Source organism: Neoarius graeffei, chromosome 8 (assembly GCF_027579695.1).
Source record: "Neoarius graeffei isolate fNeoGra1 chromosome 8, fNeoGra1.pri, whole genome shotgun sequence".
Taxonomy (NCBI): domain Eukaryota; kingdom Metazoa; phylum Chordata; class Actinopteri; order Siluriformes; family Ariidae; genus Neoarius; species Neoarius graeffei.
The window spans coordinates 80,677,783-80,700,324 of NC_083576.1; the positions used below are offsets into that span (position 1 = coordinate 80,677,783).

At 42.0% G+C, this 22,542-nt stretch overlaps 1 protein-coding gene across 5 annotated transcripts in view; it reads left to right on the top strand.

The window, feature by feature from the left end:
• tead1a (TEA domain family member 1a) overlaps positions 1-18,573 on the top strand; it is a 228,495-nt gene extending 209,922 nt beyond the window's left edge. For all 5 annotated transcript variants that reach the window (XM_060928321.1, XM_060928318.1, XM_060928320.1 and 2 more), the window contains 3 exons: positions 6,768-6,908; positions 7,479-7,631; positions 13,635-18,573. In XM_060928321.1, the coding sequence (XP_060784304.1) occupies positions 6,768-6,908; positions 7,479-7,631; positions 13,635-13,748 (408 nt within the window). In that variant the 3' untranslated portion in view covers positions 13,749-18,573. The remainder of the gene's footprint in view (positions 1-6,767; positions 6,909-7,478; positions 7,632-13,634) is intronic.
• The last annotated feature ends 3,969 nt before the right edge of the window (positions 18,574-22,542 follow it).

Sequence of the window (22,542 nt, forward strand, 5' to 3'; positions counted from 1 at the left end):
TGCTGTGAGGCGACAGCGCTAACCACTACACCACCGTGCCACCAGGGGCGTCTCTCCAGGCATTTTAGCGCCGTTAACGTTAGTTTGTTCCTGAACATGACATATGAACAGGTGAATGTGCATTCTTGTACACAAAATTGGTATAAAAATTAATATAGATATAAATATTTTATGCCAAATTATTATGGCATATTATAAAAAGAAGAAAAAATCCGAGTCCTCGTCTTCAATTTACGAGTCCGAATGCAGTTAATGCACGAGTCCTTAAAATTAAGGCATGAGTTGGACTCGAGTACTACAAGCCTGCTCAGAAACCTGATATGTGGTACGGGATTTCGATTGCATCCAGCGTGAAAGCCGCGATGGTGTTTAATCCAGTGTGAAAAAGTGAGAGTGCGTTTCCGTTTCAATTTCGCAAAATCTTGCTTTGTCGAATCATCTGAAAAACCACCTCCGTAATTTCAAGTTGCGCAGGTTATTAAACAGGGTAATGGAAACCTGGCGAGTGTTACAGATTTAACAAGCTAATATGTATGTTGATGATTGATTTAAAGTAAATACTTACATTATGTAGACACGAGTGTTTTACTGGGAAATACACCCCTCGCAGGGCTCGAAATTCACGGTAGTCCGGTCGCCCGAGGCGACTTGATTTTTCATTTGGCGGGTAATTCCTGTCACTAGCCAGCCTGGCTGGGTGGTTGAAAATAAAAAATATATATGAAGCGAAGATTCAGACACACCGTCAACTAAAGCCGCCACATATTAAGCGTGTGCCGTGTCTAGGAATGGGAATCGAAAACCGGTTCTTGTTGAGAACCGGTTCCCAGTGTTTCAATTCCATGGAATCGTTTGCCAGATTTGCTAACGATTCCCTTATCGATTCCAGCGGGCACGACTAACGTCATGTATATTACGCAAGTTACGCAACGTGCGTAGCGACATGCAGTAAGCAGTAAACATGGCAACCAAGCGGTTTAAACGCTCAAAAGTTTGGTTGCATTTTTCAAGGAAAGATGACAACCGGGCGACCTGCAGCCATTGCAAAGTAGATATTACATCGTCGGGAGGGAGCACGAGTAATATGCAAAAACATTTGCGCACACAGCATGTGATACTTTTAAATGAATGTCACGTTTTCGACACGCTTCGGACTGGTGAATCTGTGTTACTCCTAAACTAAACAAAGTTGATGCTAATCGACCTGTTTGTTCTCCTCTTTTTTCGATAAGAGAATCGATAAAGAACCGAATCGTTAAGCAGAATCGAAAACGGAATCGGAATCATAAAAATCTTATCAAGTCCCATCCCTAGCCGTGTCTGTGTTAATCGATGTGTTTATCGGCAGGACGGAAAGTACTGAAGAATTCCGAATCCTATCGTGTACGAGTCAGGCTGTCGGTTTTTTCACTACTGCGCATGCATATAACGCATCTCGCTGAATATCGCAGTAATCACGTGTAGTATTGGACCAGGTGGGTGGAGCACAGAAGCACAGCAGGCCAGAACTGAGTTCTCAATGAACTATTTATTGCTAGCTTTTCAGCCACACACACACACACACACACGTGTTCTGGTTGGGGAGAGAGAGCTCCCTTTCTCTGCTCTCCTCTCCTTTTAAAGGGTGCGGTCACTGGGGAAGACACACAAACACAGGTTAATCCCCATCAGGTGCAATGATTCCACCCACCACTTACCTTCCCTGACTCCGCCCTCCATTCACAGACCGACGCTTGGCCACGCCCCCGCTGCCACATCACGTTATCGAATTCAATAGATGTGGCCACATTATCGCCCATTTAAACACATGTTTTTGTTGTTGTTTACGTCTACATCTGCCAAAGCTACGTTGCGATGTGGAATTTTCTGAAAGGTGTACAGAAACCGCCAGAGACGGGGACAAAGCGACCTTGGTCTGAAGAGGAGAAATGACAAAGGACTTATAAGCCAACGTGGGAGCAGGGTAGGCCTTGGCTGCGATACGATTTTTATGGAATAATTAATTTTTTTCAAGTTGATTCCTAGTCAGTATGAAGCTCCTAATGCTTTCTCTCTCATAAATGGTTAAATACAGAAAGCATGTTGGACATATTTTGGATGCTATAGTCATGATAGTAAGGATATTTGCTTTCAATACTCATACACCAAGTTGCCAAGTTTTCCAATATATTATTATTTGTTGATATGATATTAGTGGTGGCACGGTGGTGTAGTGGTTAGCGCTGTCGCCTCACAGCAAGAAGGTCTGGGTTCGAGCCCCGTGGCCAGCGAGGGCCTTTCTGTGCGGAGTTTGCATGTTCTCCCCGTGTCCGCGTGGGTTTCCTCCGGGTGCTCCGGTTTCCCCCACAGTCCAAAGACATGCAGGTTAGGTTAACTGGTGACTCTAAATTGACCGTAGGTGTGAATGTGAGTGTGAATGGTTGTCTGTATCTATGTGTCAGCCCTGTGATGACCTGGCGACTTGTCCAGGGTGTACCCCGCCTTTCGCCCGTAGTCAGCTGGGATAGGCTCCAGCTTGCCTGCGACCCTGTAGAACAGGATAAAGCGGCTACAGATAATGAGATGAGATGAGACAACAGTATCAAAACACTCGGGTCTTGAAATAAATACACATTAGTCGTGAACAATGGGAACTACTCTCTTTTGTGTTATTTTTGACAGAAGTAAAATTCATACATGAACAAATTTTGGCAAGTTGATTTTCTGTTTGGCGAGTTACTTTGGAAGGTAACTAGTCCAGCTGGCTGGTGGGGAAAAAAAAGAATTTCGAGCCCTGCCTCATATTTTTCATCCGAGCTCCATCCGGGACGTCGAGAACCAAAACCATGACACAAATCTCTATATCTCACTTGTGACGAAATCGATTAATTGTTTTGATAAATCTGGGGACTTTTTGTTTGCGAATGTGTCGATATAATAAAAAGAAAATCACACGTTGGCTTGAAGATATGAAGTTTATCTTCTTGTGTTGAAAAACTCGCATTTTTCATACGAAATACGTCGCGGATCTGAGTGACGTATTTAAATAATATTGGCAGGCGTTGAGTGGTATATCAGATATATTCCATTCAGCTAGCATGATAATGAACGAGTCAAAGACAAGTAGCTGAATGGAATATATCTGATAGACCACGAAAAAAAGCCAGACAATATTATTATTATTATACATACACATTCCTTTTGGGTGTTCGACGCGTCTTTCTCTTTCAAAATCTTCCGTATTTAACGAAGCAAACCTGGCGGCCATGTTTGTTTACAAATTGTCCCAGTCGCTCGCTAGCGCTGAAGTTTTACATCTCCGACGTGTGACGTCATGTTGTCTTGACAACCGTGCAATATCGTAAACCATATTCAGTGCTCATTCTCTGTTGGGCAAAGTGACATAATACATATTAGGATAAGCGATATGCTAACAATATTGCATGCTATCGAACCAAATAAATCAAACCTGCTAGAAGGGAATAGAACACGTGTTTTTATTCCATGGAAAAAGCGTCCTGTATGGATAATAATCGTTGATATTTCACTCTGATGATGTCACTCCCAGCGTTTTCCCGCTGGCTTGGTTCACTTTGTCAAAATGGTGAAACAGTTCAAAATTAAAATTCTATTGATTAACTTGTTTTTTTGGATGTGTTCATATAAAGAACAATACATGGTGGTGCAAAGATATGAAGTTTATCTTCCCGTGTTGAAAATATGTTCACCACTTGAAGATAAACTTCATATCTCTGCACAACTGTGTAATATCCTCTACATCAGGGCTATTCAAATACATTTGCAGGGGGGCCAAACTAGAAAATTACTAAATTTGTGAGGGCCGGACGGACAATTGACATAAAATTGATATCAGCTAAAGGCAATTAAAATATACTATACTAAGGTACATAATATATGAAATAAAATAAGGTACATTATTCTTTTCCTTTATTATGAAATATAATGAAAAATGTTACTTTTGTAATAGATGAGGACACGTTGTCTTTCATTTTTTGGTCAACAATCATTTCGTCAACAACCGCCAGCATGCAGTCTTTAATAGTCTCCGACTCGGTGAAGGGTCTCCTTTTTCTTGTCAGTATCCACGCCACTCGTAGAGATGCGATTAGAGTTGCAGAATTCCGGGAATTTTCAAAGGTGGAAACTTTCCATGGGAATTTTCGGGAATTAACGGGAATTTTCGGGAAAAGACTGGGAATTTTGAAAGTGGACATCAGTTAAGTAAGTAGAAAAAAATATTGTAGCATAATCTTGGTTAAAAGAGGCAGATTTATGGGAATAAAGTTGTGCATAGCACGCTGTTACTCACTCACATGGACAAAACATGTTATTTTCTCAGGATCCATTGAAGCCACACCCCTTACATGCATTTTGCATCCCTCTATCACATGCACAATAACTTCTAGAATTCTGAAGAGCTAGAACTGTTTTAAATACAAACTGCCGAGATCACACATTACAGACAAAGGACTACATGCCATCAAGTAAGTTTTGAGGATGTTTGAGGATGATTTTGATCTATTATGGTATTTAAGTAAAAATGAAAAGGTATAGTAGAATAAATCTAGTGCTAATTTACTTGTAAATTAGAATTGTGCCATTTCATTGAAGTAGTTAGCTTGTGATGCTAGTTACAGCAAATTGTGCTAGCTTAATGGGAAACCAGATAAGCTAAATGAAAGCTTCCTATGAACATTTCATGTAAGAAAACTAAATTTAATGCTAGCTTACTGGTAAAAATAACTGTAAATGTAGAGAACATGCAAAAATAAGGCTTGAGAACTTTGTGTAAATGCGTTGATATGCAAGACTTTATTTGACATTCAAGACTTTTTTCCCGAAGGGGAAAACATTTTTCATTTTACATTTTGAATTTGAGTTTTTGAGTCAGAAAGAGAGTTACGTTCAGTCTGTTCTGTCCCATAAGTGGGAGCTGTAAGCAACATATTGGCAAACGTTCATGTTTTGTTCAATAAAAGAAATAAGCATTGATAAAGTTCTTCTTACAAATAAATCAGTGTCATGTGTTTTAATTGTCTCCATTTTGCAATAATGTCTGCTGATGACAAAATAAAATGTTTATTTTTGTTTGTTTATGACTTAAATAAATAATTAATAAATAAATGATAAATGTTTTTATATATATATATATATATATATATATATATATATATATATATGAGTGATTCCACGCTTATGGGTACTGAAATGGGGACATGAGCTTATTCACCTAAAACCATTTCTTTTTTACCATCAGGTCACAAAACATGTAATCTTTAATGAATGATATGTTAAAAGATAACTTTAATTTTCTGAGATGTAATAAAAACATATTTATATGCCAAAGTCAAGCCTATGAGTTCCAAAATGATGTCTGTTACATTACTTCTGTTACGATTGTCCATCTCGCGTCTGTTACAAATTAATTACAATCTAGCTACAGTATATACCATGTTAATCTTATTGAAAGAATGTGTATGTTTATTCTACTACACATGTTTATTAATTATATTTGCTGAAACATCACCTTCCTGTGTTTCAAAAAGTAATTCTACATTGTTAAAATTGAGAATATATATGTCCACAACACTTCTGTTACGTTCTGACTTTGGCATATAAATATGTTTTTATTACATCTCAGAAAATTAAAGTTATCTTTTAACATATCATTCATTAAAGATTACATGTTTTGTGACCTGATGGTAAAAAAAGAAATGGTTTTAGGTGAATTTTTAAAAATAAATTCATGTCCCCATTTCAGTACCCATAAGCGTGGAATCACTCATATAAAATAATTAAATAATTCCCCTAAATTACCGTAATTCCAGTGCTTTTTTTTTTTTTTTGAAAATTCCCAAAATTCCCGTACCAAAGTTTCTATGGAAATTTTCCGGGAATTTTCCGCCCCTTTGCGACCCTAAATGCGATAAAAGCGCTCTCTTGTTCTGTGCAAAAGCCACCAATTGCATGCTGACTTTGTTCAAAAGAAGTTACCGGTCTGTCTATTCTCCTTCGTCTGTCCTCGGAGCCCTCTCGGTATTGCTCAGAAAATGAAGCGTGTTTTGTTGTAAAATGTCTCTTCACGTTGTACTCTTTGGCCACAGCTACGGATTCGTTGCACAATAAACACACAGGTCTATCGCTTGCCGTAGTTGGCAAAAGTCAATAAGTACTTTTCAGTCCATTCGCTTTGAAATTCACGGTTTTCTCTGTCAACTTTGCGATGTTGCTTGGACAGCGGCATGTTGCCACTGCTGTAGCTGCATGGAGTGTGTCACATCGCGAGAATGAGTGTTTGTCACCATGGAGACGACCTGTACTCTGGTCTGTGCCAGAGCGGTAGAGAAAACTGTGCGCCGCGGCGGATACATAGATATGTTTTTTTTGTTTTAAAAAATCTGCTGCGGGCCGGATTAAATTTCAATCGGGCCGGTTTCGCCCCCGGGCCGCTATTTGAATAGGCGTGCTCTGGATAAACCTCACTTAAAAATAAGAAGTGCTGCTTTGTTTGCTGTTGATGTCGTGACTGTGAGCAGCCATTTCGATTTGATTCAGAATGCAGCAGGAGACTGTTCTATCTTTCAGGCCAACAGTGTAAACTCATGCAGGTCAAACCACAAACATTTCAATTTGAAGAAAAATATTTGTTTAACAAAGCGACGAACACATCGTTCTCATGTTTGTCCGGTGTAATTTCGACAGCAGGAACATTTGGTTCAGCACATTGTTTGACTTTTGATGACGGCGTGTGTTTTTGATTTCCTCAGGCGGACCTGAACTGTAACGTCCAGGAGGACTCGGGTGCGTTCTACGGCGTGACCAGTCAGTACGAGAGTCCTGATAACATGACCATCACCTGCTCGACTAAAGTGTGTTCATTCGGGAAGCAGGTGGTGGAGAAAGTGGAGGTGAGAGCTCTTCATTAACCCGTTCTGTTTGATGGCTTTCACGCGCTCTCGAAACTCAAAACATCTCAAAGTACACAGTCACCTTTTTAACGGCAGTTTTAATTATTAATTAGTAACAATCGAGAAAAACACTTTGTGTTGCATGAACAAAAGACGCGTATATAATAAATATAATAAATGGAATTGATTCAGTTCCGAGGATTATAGTATGAAAAATTATAAATGATTTTTTTTTTTTGCATTATATTCAGTCTTCATACATTTCAGTTCGAGAGCTTGCAGTGATGCAGGGTTGGGGTCCCCCCTCCCCCCCGATGAGAACCTGTTCTAAATATGTTAATAACACCCCCTGAAAAGATCAAAACAATGAATAAATGTTGAAAACAAAGCTAAAGCTAAAATCAGATTAATTCAGTCTCGAGTTGTTCAGCAGCACAGCGTGTGGCGTTTTGTGTGTGTTTTGTTGTTGTTGTTGTTTTTGCGGTTGCTATCGCACAGCCCTCAGGAAATTCTGCTGCTTCTACAATAAAATTCTCTCCTTTTTTTTTTAAACCCATCTTTTCCATGCAGACGGAGTACGCGCGCTACGAGAACGGCCGATTCTTGTACAAAATAAACCGCTCGCCCATGTGTGAATACATGATCAACTTCATCCACAAGCTCAAGCACCTGCCTGAGAAGTACATGATGAACAGCGTGTTAGAAAACTTCACCATCCTGATGGTAACGTCCACTTCTTCACTCTCATCCTTACGCTCCCCTCTGTGCTCCTCTATACGCTCTTCTCTCCTCTCCCCGTTACGCTCCTATATCCACTACGCTCCTCTCCCTGTTACGCTCCTCTCCCCTCTGTGCTCCTCTATACGCTCTTCTCTCCTCTCCCCGTTACGCTCCTATCTCCACTACGCTCCTCTCCCCTCTGTGCTCCTCTATACGCTCTTCTCTCCTCTCCCCGTTACGCTCCTATCTCCACTACGCTCCTCTCCCCTCTGTGCTCCTCTATACGCTCTTCTCTCCTCTCCCCGTTACGCTCCTATCTCCACTACACTCCTCTCCCCCCTATGTTCCTCTATGGTCCTATCCTCTCTATGCTCCTCTCCCCCCTTTGCTCCTCTATGCTCCTCTCTACGCTCCTATATGCTCCTCTATATGCTCCTCTTCCCTCTATGCTCCTCTATACGCTCTTCTACACTCCTCTATGCTCCCCTCTATGCTCCTCTCCCCCTATGCTCCTCTATGGCCCTATCCTCTCTATGCTCCTCTCCCCTGTATGCTCCCCTCTATGCTCCTCTCCCCTCTATGCTCCTCTCCTCTCTATGCTTCTCTATGCTCCTCTCCCCTCTATGCTTCCCTATGCCCCTCTCCCCTCTATGCTTCCCTATGCTCCTCTCCCCTCTATGCTCCTCTCCTCTCTATGCTTCTCTATGCTCCTCTCCTCTCTATGCTTCTCTATGCTCCTCTCCCCTCTATGCTTCCCTATGCCCCTCTCCCCTCTATGCTTCCCTATGCTCCTCTCCCCTCTATGCTCCTCTATACGCTCCTCTACACTCCTCTATGCTCCCCTCTATGCTCCTCTCCCCCTATGCTCCTCTATGGCCCTATCCTCTCTACACTCCTCTCACCTCTATGCTCCTCTCCCCTCTATGCTCCCCTCTACGCTCCTCTCCCCTCTATGCTCCTCTATACGCTCCTCTACACTCCTCTATGCTCCTCTCCCCCTATGCTCCTCTATGGCCCTATCCTCTCTACACTCCTCTCGCCTCTATGCTCCCCTCTACGCTCCTCTCCCCTCTATGCTCCTCTCTGCGCTCCTCTCCTCTCTATGCTCCTCTCCCCTCTATGCTTCCCTATGCTCCTCTCCCCTCTATGCTCCTCTCCCCTCTATGCTTCCCTATGCTCCTCTCCCCTCTATGCTCCTCTCTGCTCTTCTCCTCTTTTCCCTTTTCCTCTGTATGCTCCTCTTCTGTCTTTTCTACACTCCTCTACTCTCCCCTCCTCTCACCTCTACTCTCTGCTCTACGCTCCTCTCCTCTTTTCTCTGCTCTACACTCCTCTTCTGTCTTCTCCTCTCTACACTCCTCTCTTCTCATCTCTACGCTCCTCTGTCTTCTGCACTCTACGCACCTCTCTTCTTTCCTCTGTGCTCCTCTCTTCTCCTCTACGTCTCTCCTCTTTCCTCTATGCTCCTCTTCTCTCTTCTCTGTGCTCCTCTTCTGTCTTCTCCTCTCTACGCTCCACTCCTCTTTTCTCCTCTCTACGCTCCTCTCCTCTTTTCTCCTGTCTATGCTCCTCTCCCAATCACAGTACCCCGGGTTATTTTAGAAGAGTGAAATCATCTCAGAAATCTGAGAAAAGATTACTATGACATTGATATTATGTGGTCATATCGCCAGCCCTGGCAAACGATCCACATAATCCAAGATGAACAATTAATGGCTGTTTTGCAGTCGTAGCCTGAATCAGCACCATGGAAACAATTTAAGAGGATTTAATTCATAATATAAAGAATAAATAAGGTGCAAAAAAAAAAACCAACCACCTACTACAGAGTAAACAAGCTACAAGACTTTTTCAGACATACATTCCAACTCCAAGTGCTTTACAGAAATAAAACACAAACCATTTTCCACGAGACAAAGTGAAACACAAATACATCCCTGTGTGTAATGTTTAAAACTGTAGAAGTAGCTCCCCCTAGTGGTCATTATTCAAAATCTCATATTCACGGGTCCTGTTTTCCTCTGTATCCTAGTAACCCTGTAACCCTCTGTCCCTGTCCTGCACACTTTAATGTTTTCCTGTGTAAACACACCCACTTCACCTCAGGAATCCAGGAGAAACACTTCACTTCCATGTGTAGGACAGCGGGTTCTCCAGGACCGGGGCGGAGAACCTGGAAACCTCTGTAGCTCATGCTGTATGAGATCAGGATCAGATTTCCTCAGATGGACTTTAATATCGATGGATCTCTCTGAACTGATAAACCGATGAGCCCTAAAGCTTTACCTGCACCTTTAAATGCTTCTGAACGTTTGCAGTTGAGAGGAACACGTGCGAAAATATAATCCTTCACGTTCGTCCTGAGTACAAACGCTGCCTACGTAGGGAATCTCCTCCTGAACAGAACAAAGTGTAAAGTGTGTAGTGCAGATGTTCGGTCGGACGCTAGAGTAGTCACTGCAACACACACACACACACACACACACCACTGAGCTTTCTCCATGTTCTCCATCACCATATCACTCAACACACCAGGTTTTAATCACAAAGCTGTCAGTCTAAGTTAAACACACACACACACACACCTGAATAGAAAAGTCCACAGCTACTTTTCGCCAAAGCTGATGAGTCTCTGGTGCCTTAGACATTGTCGTAATGGAACATCTCACTCTGGGTGAATCTGTAACGAGAAAGATGACATCAGTCTACAGAATGGTCCTCGATATCTCTATATACACATTACTGTATCTTCTGGATTATAAGACCTGACCCTTTTACTTTCTCTCTGATTCATGGGGGGAAAAAAACACACACACACAAGTACAGGACGTCCCATAAATTCAGCATCATAGATTTAACCTACACTCACTGGCCACTTTATTAGGACCCCGTGCTGCTTTATGCAGTTCTCTAAATCAGCCGATCCCTCGACAGCAGCGCAGTGCAACAAATCACACAGATACAAATCAAGAGCTTCAGTTCATGTTCGTGCCTCTCTCCTCTATGCTCCTCTCCATGCTGTTCCTCTCTCCTCTACACTCCTCTCTATGCTCCTCTCCCCTATACGCTCCTCTCTATGCTTCTCTCTCCTCTACACTCCTCTGTGCTCCTCTCTGTGCACCTCTCCTCTACGCTCCTCTCCATGCTCCTCTATGCTCCTCTCTCCTCTTTGCTAGAAACCTTTATTCATCACATGCACACTTCAAGCACAGTGAAATTCATCTGAAGCAGTGAACACACACGCGCGCGCACACACCCAGAGCAGTGGGCAGCCCAGAGCGCCCGGGGAGCAGTCAGGGGTTCGGTACCTCGCTCAAGGGCACCTCAGCCCAAGGCCGCCCCACATCAACCTAACTGCATGTCTTTGGACTGTGGAGGAAACCGGAGCACCCGGAGGAAACCCACGCGGACACGGGGAGAACATGCAAACTCCGCACAGAAAGGCCCTCGCCGGCTGCTGGGTTCGAACCCGGAACCTTCTTGCTGTGAGGCGACCGTGCTAACCACTACACCACGCTCCTCTCTCTCCATGTTCCTCTCTCCTCTACGCTCTTCTCTCCTCCATGCTCTTCTTTATGCTCCTCTCCCCTCTGTGTGCCTCTCTCCTCTTTTCTCCTCTCCATGCTATATTCCTCTCTTCTCCTCTCTACACTACTTCTTTTTAAAGTTCAGATTAAAAAAAATGCAGCTTGTTTCATGAGAAACCACAAAAATCACCATCTTGTCTTGAAGGGTGCAGGAAAACTTCATGAAGTTACAGCTTTACTTCTGACTGTTAGGAGACTCTTACCCTGGAGACTCCTTGTAAATATGCATCTCCTGACGAAGAACTCAACAGTGAGAGATTTTTCTTTGAGAAATAACAGCATATTTTTATCCATTCTTTGTTCATCTTGGATTCTGTGGATCGTCTGCCAGGGCTGGCGATATGACCACATACCATCAACATCGTATTAATCTTTTCTCAGATTTCTGAAATGGTTTCACACTTCTAAAATAACCCGGGTACTGTGATGTCTTTGCTTCTAACATGTTTTTAAATCGCAGTTACGTACTCAGACGGATCTTACATTTTCTTAAGAAAAAAAAAAAAGCCTGAATCTGACTGTCCATGTGAGTGAAACCGTGAATGAAATGGTTTATATATTTAAAAAAAAGACAAAAAAAACCCATTTAAACCCTTAAAGACCATCATCTTTAACTATTGTTAAGTGTTTTAGGAATATAGAGCTGCTAAAGCTCTGGGATAACCTGCTAAATGTTTAACAATTCTAATGAATTCTAATAATAAATGCAAAGATTTCATGTAAAAAAAAATTTAATAAATTGCTTTCATTTGAAAATGTAAATGATGGTAATAAAATTAAAAATAAACAACTTTAAACTGTGAAAAGTATTAAAATAATCAGCTCTAATAATTCTAATAAGTTCTAAAATAATCTTTTTGTATAATTTTCATGTTAAAGTAATATATTTATTTTTAATGTATTATGCAAAATGTTTTAGATTTATTATTGGCGTTTACTCAAAGTATAAGAATGTGTATCTTTTGTATTTATTATGATATCTTCAGATATTATTAGATTTTTTTTTCATTCTTTTCAGATTAAAGGAGTTTATAGTTTATAAAAATAAAATTCTAGTAATTCTAATAATGTATTTTAAAATGAAAAGATTTTGCAAAATACATGACCATTAAAGTTTTTTTTTTTTTGGATATTGTAGAGAATTTTTGTGTAAATAATATCAATTTTAAATACAACTTTTTTTTTTTTTTTTAATAAACCCATATATCGTGATACATATTGTGTTGTAAAAACGTATTGGACATGAGATTCTGGTCATATCGCACACCCCGAGCGTCCCCCATTCAATTCACCCTGAGTTAGTTGTTGCTATAGAAACGGTGCTATATGAGAACGGGTGCATGAATCTAAGGCCCACTTTACACGGGGACGGTCTGAAACAAAAATGCAAAAGTCCGTTTTCGTTCTCACTTTTTTCCGCGTCTACACGACCGTTTTCAAGGAGGAAATCTGCGTCTATACGGTGACGCATAAATGTGTGGAATTCAATTGGATGTGCATGCCAGGCGGCTAGGTGGTGCTGTGAAAGACCTCCGCTATGTCTGCACGCATGCGCAACGTCTTCCGTCTTGTCTGATCTGCACATCTGCGCCGCGAAAACTTTGACTACTCTGCCTATGGCTACTCGTGAGGTTGCCAGAGCAGCTTGAAGGTCCGTTGGATCGATGTAATCAGATGTGCTGTAGCCGTTCTATATGAGTGGGTGGAGCACAGAGGACGGCAGGACAGAGATCAGGCTTACAAATAGGCTTTATTGCCACACTTTTCAGTCTAACAATATTTTTAAACCAACAGAGACACACGCAACCGGCGTCTAGCTTGGGGATGAGCGTCTCTGCTCTCCCTCTTTAAATAGGGCGTGGTCACTGGGAAGACACACAAACACAGGTTAATTGACATCAGGTGTAGTGATTCTGCCACTTACCTTCCCTGACTCCGCCCTCCTGTCACAGACCGGCGCTTGACCACGCCCCCGCTGCCACACATGCTCTTACTTTTTTTACTTACTTTCTTACTTCCCGGGCTGGCATGTACAGTATATGACATATGTATGACGTAAACGCGTACCCGACGTGAGCAGATCCGAGCAGAGTTTCGCGTATTGGGTAGTTTAGACGGATATGCAACGGGGGCTGTTTTTAACTTATCCACTCTGGAAGGCGTTTTCAATTTTTTCCGTTTTTCAGCCTCGGAAACGCCATCCCCGTGTAGACGAAAGGCACTTCCGATAAAATATTTAGTCGTTTTTACCCGACAGCGTCCTCGTGTAAACGGGCCCTAAAGCCGCGATTCGCTGATCAGTCGTGTGTGATGAGGGCGTCTTAAAAACAGTATCGAAACAGGGCGTGGATGAATGTTTGCTCCATGTGGCTTTAAGACTGTGTTTGTTGATGTATTGCAGTGGGTGTGTGTCCTGCAGGTGGTGTCGAACAGAGAAACCCAGGAGACGCTGCTGTGCATGGCGTGTGTGTTCGAGGTGTCCAACAGCGAGCACGGAGCTCAGCATCACATCTACAGACTGATCAAAGAATGAGACACTGCTTCAACCTTTCTTTCTCTGTCTCTCTCTCACACACTCACTCACTCTCACACACCACACAAGAACTGCTGCCCTGCTGGTCAGAGAGAGCCCGAGCGCATCATGTCCTGTGTCCACAGGGGCCCGGTATGTGGCGCTTTTCACCATGAGCTGCTGCCCTGAACAGCTCAGAAAAAAACTTGACACTCAGTGATAAACTCATAACTCTGAAGCGGCTGTGCCTCTGCGCGTATAAACCCTCCGCTTCACTCGCTCACAGCTGGACGATGCCTCTAACGACCACGTTTTGTCTTAAATGTTGTGTATTTTCTCGATCTGCACAGGTGCAGGGAGTGACGGTGAAACGGAGGTACGTTTTGTTACTTTTTCATTTAATACCGATATCCTTTTTTTTTTTTTAATGTCACTGAAGAATATTGTGTATTTTTTAGTACAAGAAAAATGTACTCTCTATTCTAAACAGATAAGCGTAATGTCTTATTTTGTCCCTGAAATAAATCATAGTCCTGTTTAGAGTTTAACACTGAAGTTAAGCAAAGATGGATGAATGGAGTTAATATTTTATACCACACACAACCCAATTTAAATGCTTAATCTTTAACGCCATCTTGAACTGGTTAGAAATACAGACCTGATAAATCCCTAAAAAAAAAAAAAATGTTTTTCCTGTTTTTAATCTGGATCACATGTTCATGTGTTCACTTGAATAATAGCGGCGTAAACGAACCAAAAATCCAGACGCTTTTATTACCAAGTCATGTGGCAGGTTTGATGGTGTCATGCTTTAAAGGTGCAGTCAGTGATCTCATCTCATCTCATTATCTCTAGCCGCTTTATCCTGTTCTACAGGGTCGCAGGCGAGCTGGAGCCTATCCCAGCTGACTACGGGCGAAAGGCGGGGTACACCCTGGACAAGTCGCCAGGTCATCACAGGGCCGACACATAGACACAGACAACCATTCACACTCACATTCACACCTACAGTCAATTTAGAGTCACCAGTTAACCTAACCTGCATGTCTTTGGACTGTGGGGGAAACCGGAGCACCCGGAGGAAACCCACGCGGACACGGGGAGAACATGCAAAAACTGCACAGAAAGGCCCTCGCCGGCCCCGGGGCTCGAACCCGGACCTTCTTGCTGTGAGGCGACAGCGCTAACCACTACAACACCGTGCCGCCCGCAGTCAGTGATATTATTTATTATTTTTTTTTTTTTTAAAGTGACACCGGTTGACGTGCTGGTTCAGGAATCATTTAATCCACGCCCCTTTCTGAATTGTTTGAGCTCATACCCATCCCCATAGCTAGTATACATCATCTTGTTTCACTACATTTTATTTCCTAATGCGGGGCGTCCTAATCACGTGTTGGGCTGTTTACAAACCGCTCACTCAGCAGCCAGTTCGGCAAACTCACGTGAGGTCATGCGCGGGTCAGAGGTCACGACCGCGGAGCCACAGCAAACATGGCGGATCGCCCAGATCGAACGAAGACGCCTAAATATTTAATATTTTTATAAAAATCGAGAATTAAAATATTCCAAATCTAAACGGACCTGTGAGCTCAAAGACCCCCAAGCGCTCGTTTCCGTGTCGGAGGCCGCCGGTTCCACCATGTTTGTCACTATCTCGCTCATTATAATATTATAATGAGGATAAACTTTTGGCCGTTTCTGTACCCAAGCGTAAACAGCATGCGGTATTTTTCCAGGTCGTTCTCCTTCACAGGTATGATGCAGCAGGTAATACAGTGTGTGATTCAAGTACCTAGGGGTTATTCAAGCTCCACAGGGTACTCTTGCTGGGTTTCACATGATGTCACATCCGCCTCATTAGTTATTCAAAACTTTAGCTGGTGGTCTACTAAAGCACAGCTGACGAAGCGTTTGTACGGAGAAGGTGCATTGCTGGCATGAAAAATACCTTATGCTTGCGTTGTTTTAAGTTGTTCGAATCAGTCAAACTGATAAAAGGTTCTTCAGGGTTCCCCGTGAACTAATAAAGGGTGAACAAACACAGGATTTCACAAAAAGACATCGAGAAAGGTGGCTTTCGAACCTCCCACTGAAATCGAAGGGAGTCGAGTCGAAGCATGCTCGAGTTTCACTTGGTGAAAGGTTTGTATTTCCCTTTCAGCTCTGTGCTTGGTGTTTTCCAAGTACTTTTCTTGCTATGTGTCGTTATTTTACGGGACTTTTTTTTTAGTCATGAAGTGCTAAAGTCCCCAGCTGTTTCTTTGTTTACTCCTTAAAGTCCATATGCATGAAGGTCGCGACAAATTCTTCCCCAGCCGTACAGTTACAACGCGCCGTGATCACTTCTCCGTCTTGTTTAACTAAGATCCAGGTCTTAGTTCCACCTAACGAACCACTTGTTCGTTAATGTTACCAAGGACTCGAAGCATCCTGACAGGACAAAGAGACTCCCAATGTTTACTTTTGAACAACTAATGTACTCCAGTTCTCGATAGATGATGTCCTCAAGGTACTTCAGAACCTTCATACAAATAAAGCAACGGGCCCAGACGGTATTTCGAACAGACTACTCAAGGAGGCTGCGCCTGAAATATGTACTTCCTTAAAGGAATTGTTCAACCATTCACTGGACTCTGGAGTATTCCCCACTGAATGGAAACAGTGTAACATCACCCCTGTTTACAAGAAGGGCGACCGAACAGACCCCCAGAACTACAGACCGATCGCCCTACTACCAACTGTTGCCAAAGTTCTTGAAAGACTGGTCCATAACCACCTGTACGCTCATCTGGAAAGTAACAACCTCTTTAACAAACACCAGTCTGGATTCAAAAAGGGAGATGGTACTGTGTTTCAGCTGATACGCCTAGTGGACGACTGGGTGAAATCCATCAAAGGCCCAGACATAGCTTGTACTGCGGCTGTATTTCTCGATGTCAGACGTGCATTTGACACGGTTTGGCGCCAAGGGCTTATCTACAAGCTGACCCCCGCTATGGTGTAGGAGGGCCGCTGATCCACTGGTTCTACAGCTATCTAATGGACCGTCAACAGCGTGTCGTCATTAACGGTGTTTCATCTTCCTGGGGGGCAACAGTAGCAGGAGTGCCACAAGGGAGTATACTGGGACCTTTACTTTTCCTTGTATATCTCAATGACATCAAAGACCTTCCTTGCAAGTCAAACATTAACTGCTTTGCAGACGACACCTCATTGTACAATTCAGCAAAAACCACCCAGGAAGTAGTTGACACCATCAATGCAGACCTGCGTACTGTCTCTACATGGTTTTTAAACTGGGGTCTCAAACTTCACCCAGAAAAATGTAAGGTTGTTTGCATCAAGTCAGACTGGAAGAATGTACAGCTACCATCTATTTACATCCTTGGAAAAGTTGTCGAACAAGTGTCGTCATACACTCACCTTGGAGTCACCATCCATCAGTCCCTGATATGGAATGAACATGTACAAGCGTAAACTAGCAAAGCCAGGAAACTCTTAGGTGCTCTCTGCAAACTTAAGGGAAAGTTAAGTAGGGAGGCCCTTGAGTTAGCCTACGGTACACCACCATGATACGATCCAAGTTAGAATACGCATCAGTACTGCTGGGAGATCTCAGTAGTACAGCAAGTAAGATGCTTGACAAAGTGCAATACCATGCAGGCTGCCTTATAACCGGAGCCATGAAGGGGACCCCCAGTACCAGCCTTGCACAAGAACTTGAATGGGACAGTCTGGCCACAAGGAGGCACCATCATTCCATGGTGATAATGTACAAGCTCATGAATGGACTGGTACCAGTACACCTGCAGTCACTCATCCCCTCAACAAGAGGCGAACAGAGAACGACTCGACATACCCCGCTGTAGAACAAAGCTGTACAGGTCCACCTTCATTCCACATGCATCAACTCTTTGGAATCAACTTCCACAGAGACTGAAGGATGCTAACAACATGAACACCTTCAAGAGAATGTGCAAGGACTGCCTCTTGACGCCAAGGCAACACCAGGCGTACAGACGACAGGGTATCCGGCTTTACAACATCCTTGCTGCCAGACTAAGAATGGACTGGAGCCCATTAAACGCCACCTTGCATATAATGAAGATAAAAGACAAAGCGTGTTCCTGTGGTTCGTCCTCTGAAACTGTCGCCCACTATCTGCTACACTGTCCGCTCTACAACAACCAGTGTGAAGTCTTAGCCGCCACTGTTGAACAGTTCACACAAGATCGGCTGACCAAATCAGTTCTACTACAGGGGCTACCGGGCGGTGATAACTGTACAAACAAACAAGTATTTCAGGCACTTGAAACTTACATTTCCTCTACAAAACAATTTGATGTTTCTTCCAGTTAAACCACCCCAGACCTTTCTTTGTCTCAAACCAACTTCTAATTTGAACACCTATTATTCAAAGTTCTGAGCTCAGATTAATTATGACCTCTGACCTCCCAAGGCTCTAAAATTGTATTAAGTCTATGTTACTTATTGTGAATATTGGGTTATGATGTCTATGTCTTATGTTATCTATTGTGAAGTTTGGTTCCATAAGTATGTTTGATATGTGGCTTTTTTTTTTTTTTAAATGTATTATTGTGTTACTTTGAAATTGGAACTCTGAGTGTAAGCAAGTTCTTCTTAAAGTACAAGTTAAGTTAATGTTGACCCGATGTATGTTTATGGCACCCGAAATCAGCGTCGCTGCCTATTGTATTGTACTGTTGCAATTCAATAAAAGAAAAGATCCAGGTCTTTAAAGGGGTTTCTGTTGATCTTTGTGAATGATTTAGCTGAGAGATAAGAGCCAGCACAAGTGAGAATCAAGCCAACTGTTGTGTGTTTACACTTCATTGTAAAGACGTGAACGAAAAGCTTAAAAAAAAAACCACTTAGATGGGCAAAACCAATACAGGATTCATTGGGCAGCGACTTGATAGTGAGGTCCTTTACCCAGCCACATACAAAAAAGTTGTAAGCCTCCATACTCTTCCACGCTTTCATCTGTTTTGCGGTGTAGAAGGACGTCTGCAACACCAGATAGTTCGAGATGTCGGGGGAACTCGACTGAAGGGTAGTTTTCGAGATCGTATGACAAATCCTTCTTTCCCAGACGGTAGGGGTCGATTCCATTGCACTTCTGAATATATCTAAAGCCAGCAGTGGCTTCTAGATTACAAGTATACTCTGATAATTTATCGCTAGTTGTTTGCACTACGGCAGCTGTTTAGACCACCAGCTATTTCACTTCTGGTAAAACCGTTAAGAAAAGTCACGTGACTGAAACCCAGCAATTCATCTTTTTAATACGTTGATCTGTTAATTTTTTTTTTTGTAATATGTAGCAAGGTTCCTCAAATTCCAAAAGCTGTTATTAATAAACCATCTAGTCTTGTCAGAGGAGAAACTCTGTGATGCCCCAGGTTCTGTAAATCAAAGGAAAAACAGTTCATATGGCCCAACAACATGTAAAACATCACAAGGCAGCGTCTTTGCGTGCCCGTCAGTCATATGTCAGTGCCTGTTAGTCCAGAAAGCCTGCTTCTTTCATTCTGGTGTGTTGTGGGTGTGGCTCGGAAACGATATTTGTTTTAAAGTGATGATTATGTAGCTACGTTCAACTGCATACTTGCCAACTTTTCAAAATTCTCCTGGGGGAGAAAAGTGCGTGAAAGACATTTTCAATTGGACGAGGGTATGATGCGCGGTGGAAACGATAAAAACAGTGGATCCCAATTAATTGCAAACCATTTTAAATTTATACAATTAAAGAGTTTTTGAATTATTGATATTGTTCTATCAGTTACTGTAGGTTATGGGATTCATGTGTCAGGCGTGAGAGAGCTCAGAGTGAAAAATCTGAAATAAAACTCGTCTTGAATTTTAATACAATAATAATGAAAGGGAAGTCTTAAATCAGATTTTGAGCTGAAAAATCTCCTGCCTGAATATTGTATCCATACAGAGACCCACAGAAAATAACACAAGTGATGCTTTAGAAGAATGTTTATCATTTCTTCAAATAGTCACAGTGAATGAAAGTATTATTGGGTTGCATCAAATGTGTTTTCCTTCTGTAAGCTCATGTAAAAATACAGAGAACTACAATATCATATATAAATTAAATTTTAATAAGATTTAACCAAAATAGTAACAACTCAATTCAATAAATACTGCGCTGTCTTAGTATGACTAAAATGCATCTCTCTCACTAAACACTTTCCAACAGAATTTTTAAAAAGCGCTAGAAATCCTATCAAAATCCTGTCGGAATGCATTGAATTTGCTCATTTGCAAACTTTGACTGAAAGTTTTCAAACAAAATGTAAAAATGGCACTATAAATACTACCATACTATCAAAATATACTCCACAAAGAAATTCACGCGAATGCAAAATTTTAGTACGACCAAAATACACTCACTAGGAATCTTTCACTTAAAACCTCAAAACTCGATCAAAATCAATCACTTTCCAGATAATTCACTTGTCAACTTTCACTTAAAACTTTCAAACATAAATTCAAAATAGCACTAAGACACGACCGCACTATTCAAATACACTCACCAAACAAATTCTCTGCCATGCAACATTTCACTAAACACTTTAGAAGTTGTACAGTTTGTTTCTGAAATGGTATTTCAGTTTAATTTCACACTCAAATGTCCATTATACAACCCAAAAAAGTTGGGACAAAGTACAAATTGTAAATAAAAACGGAATGCAATAATTTACAAATCTCAAAAACTGATATTGTATTCACAATAGAACATAGACAACATATCAAATGTCGAAAGTGAGACATTTTGAAATTTCATGCCAAATATTGGCTCATTTGAAATTTCATGACAGCAACACATCTCAAAAAAGTTGGGACAGGGGCAATAAGAGGCTGGAAAAGTTAAAGGTACAAAAAAGGAACAGCTGGAGGACCAAATTGCAACTCATTAGGTCAATTGGCAATAGGTCATTAACATGACTGGGTATAAAAAGAGCATCTTGGAGTGGCAGCGGCTCTCAGAAGTAAAGATGGGAAGAGGATCACCAATCCCCCTAATTCTGCGCCGACAAATAGTGGAGCAATATCAGAAAGGAGTTCGACAGTGTAAAATTGCAAAGAGTTTGAACATATCATCATCTACAGTGCATAATATCATCAAAAGATTCGGAGAATCTGGAAGAATCTCTGTGCGTAAGGGTCAAGGCCGGAAAACCATACTGGGTGCCCGTGATCTTCGGGCCCTTAGACGGCACTGCATCACATACAGGCATGCTTCTGTATTGGAAATCACAAAATGGGCTCAGGAATATTTCCAGAGAACATTATCTGTGAACACAATTCACCGTGCCATCCGCCGTTGCCAGCTAAAACTCTATAGTTCAAAGAAGAAGCCGTATCTAAACATGATCCAGAAGCGCAGACGTCTTCTCTGGGCCAAGACTCATTTAAAATGGACTGTGGCAAAGTGGGAAACTGTTCTGTGGTCAGACGAATCAAAATTTGAAGTTCTTTATGGAAATCAGGGACGCCGTGCCATTCGGACTAAAGAGGAGAAGGACAACCCGAGTTGTTATCAGCGCTCAGTTCAGAAGCCTGCATCTCTGATGGTATGGGGTTGCATTAGTGCGTGTGGCATGGGCAGCTTACACATCTGGAAAGACACCATCAATGCTGAAAGGTATATCCAGGTTCTAGAGCAACATATGCTCCCATCCAGACGACGTCTCTTTCAGGGAAGACCTTGCATTTTCCAACATGACAATGCCAAACCACATACTGCATCAACTACAGCATCATGGCTGCGTAGAAGAAGGGTCCGGGTACTGAACTGGCCAGCCTGCAGTCCAGATCTTTCACCCATAGAAAACATTTGGCGCATCATAAAACGGAAGATACGACAAAAAAGACCTAAGACAGTTGAGCAACTAGAATCCTACATTAGACACGAATGGGTTAACATTCCTATCCCTAAACTTGAGCAACTTGTCTCCTCAGTCCCCAGACGTTTACAGACTGTTGTAAAGAGAAAAGGGGATGTCTCACAGTGGTAAACATGGCCTTGTCCCAACTTTTTTGAGATGTGTTGTTGTCATGAAATTTAAAATCACCTAATTTTTCTCTTTAAATGATGCATTTTCTCAGTTTAAACAGTCTATTTGATTCTAGTCTGAATAAAATATGGAATTTTGAAACTTCCACATCATTGCATTCTGTTTTTATTTACAATTTGTACTTTGTCCCAACTTTTTGGGAATCGGGGTTGTATTCTGATTTAAGGAATCTTTACCTTAAAATGTGTAACTGGCTGGTTGAACATTTGCTTATCCATGGAAATTCATTCTCCCATGCAACCTGGTATTTGCATTCATATTTTTGCCGTTTGGTATTGGGTTTAGTGGCCATGATGAATGACTGCTTGTAAAAAATGTCGGACAGCCTGGGTGAATCCTACATTACAGAAGTGACTGTCGTTCTGTTCGTTGATTGGTTAAAAATCAGTTGACGTCAGCAATGTTTCTCATATGATTCTGATTGGACATAATCGGGAGTGTTTTTAACTTGGCGGTAGGGATTTCCCCAAACCGGGAGATTATCCGGTTTTTAACAAATACGATCGGGAGGCGGGAGGCGGAGGCTAAAATCGGGAGCCTCCCGCTGAAATTGGGAGGGTTGGCAAGTATGCAACTGAAAATCACTGACTATACCTTGGAGTCATGTTGCATGTTCGCCTACAAGTCTGTCATCCATCATCATCCATTCATCAGAAATATGTCTAACTCATCACAGAAATGACATGGTTAAGGTTTTTAAA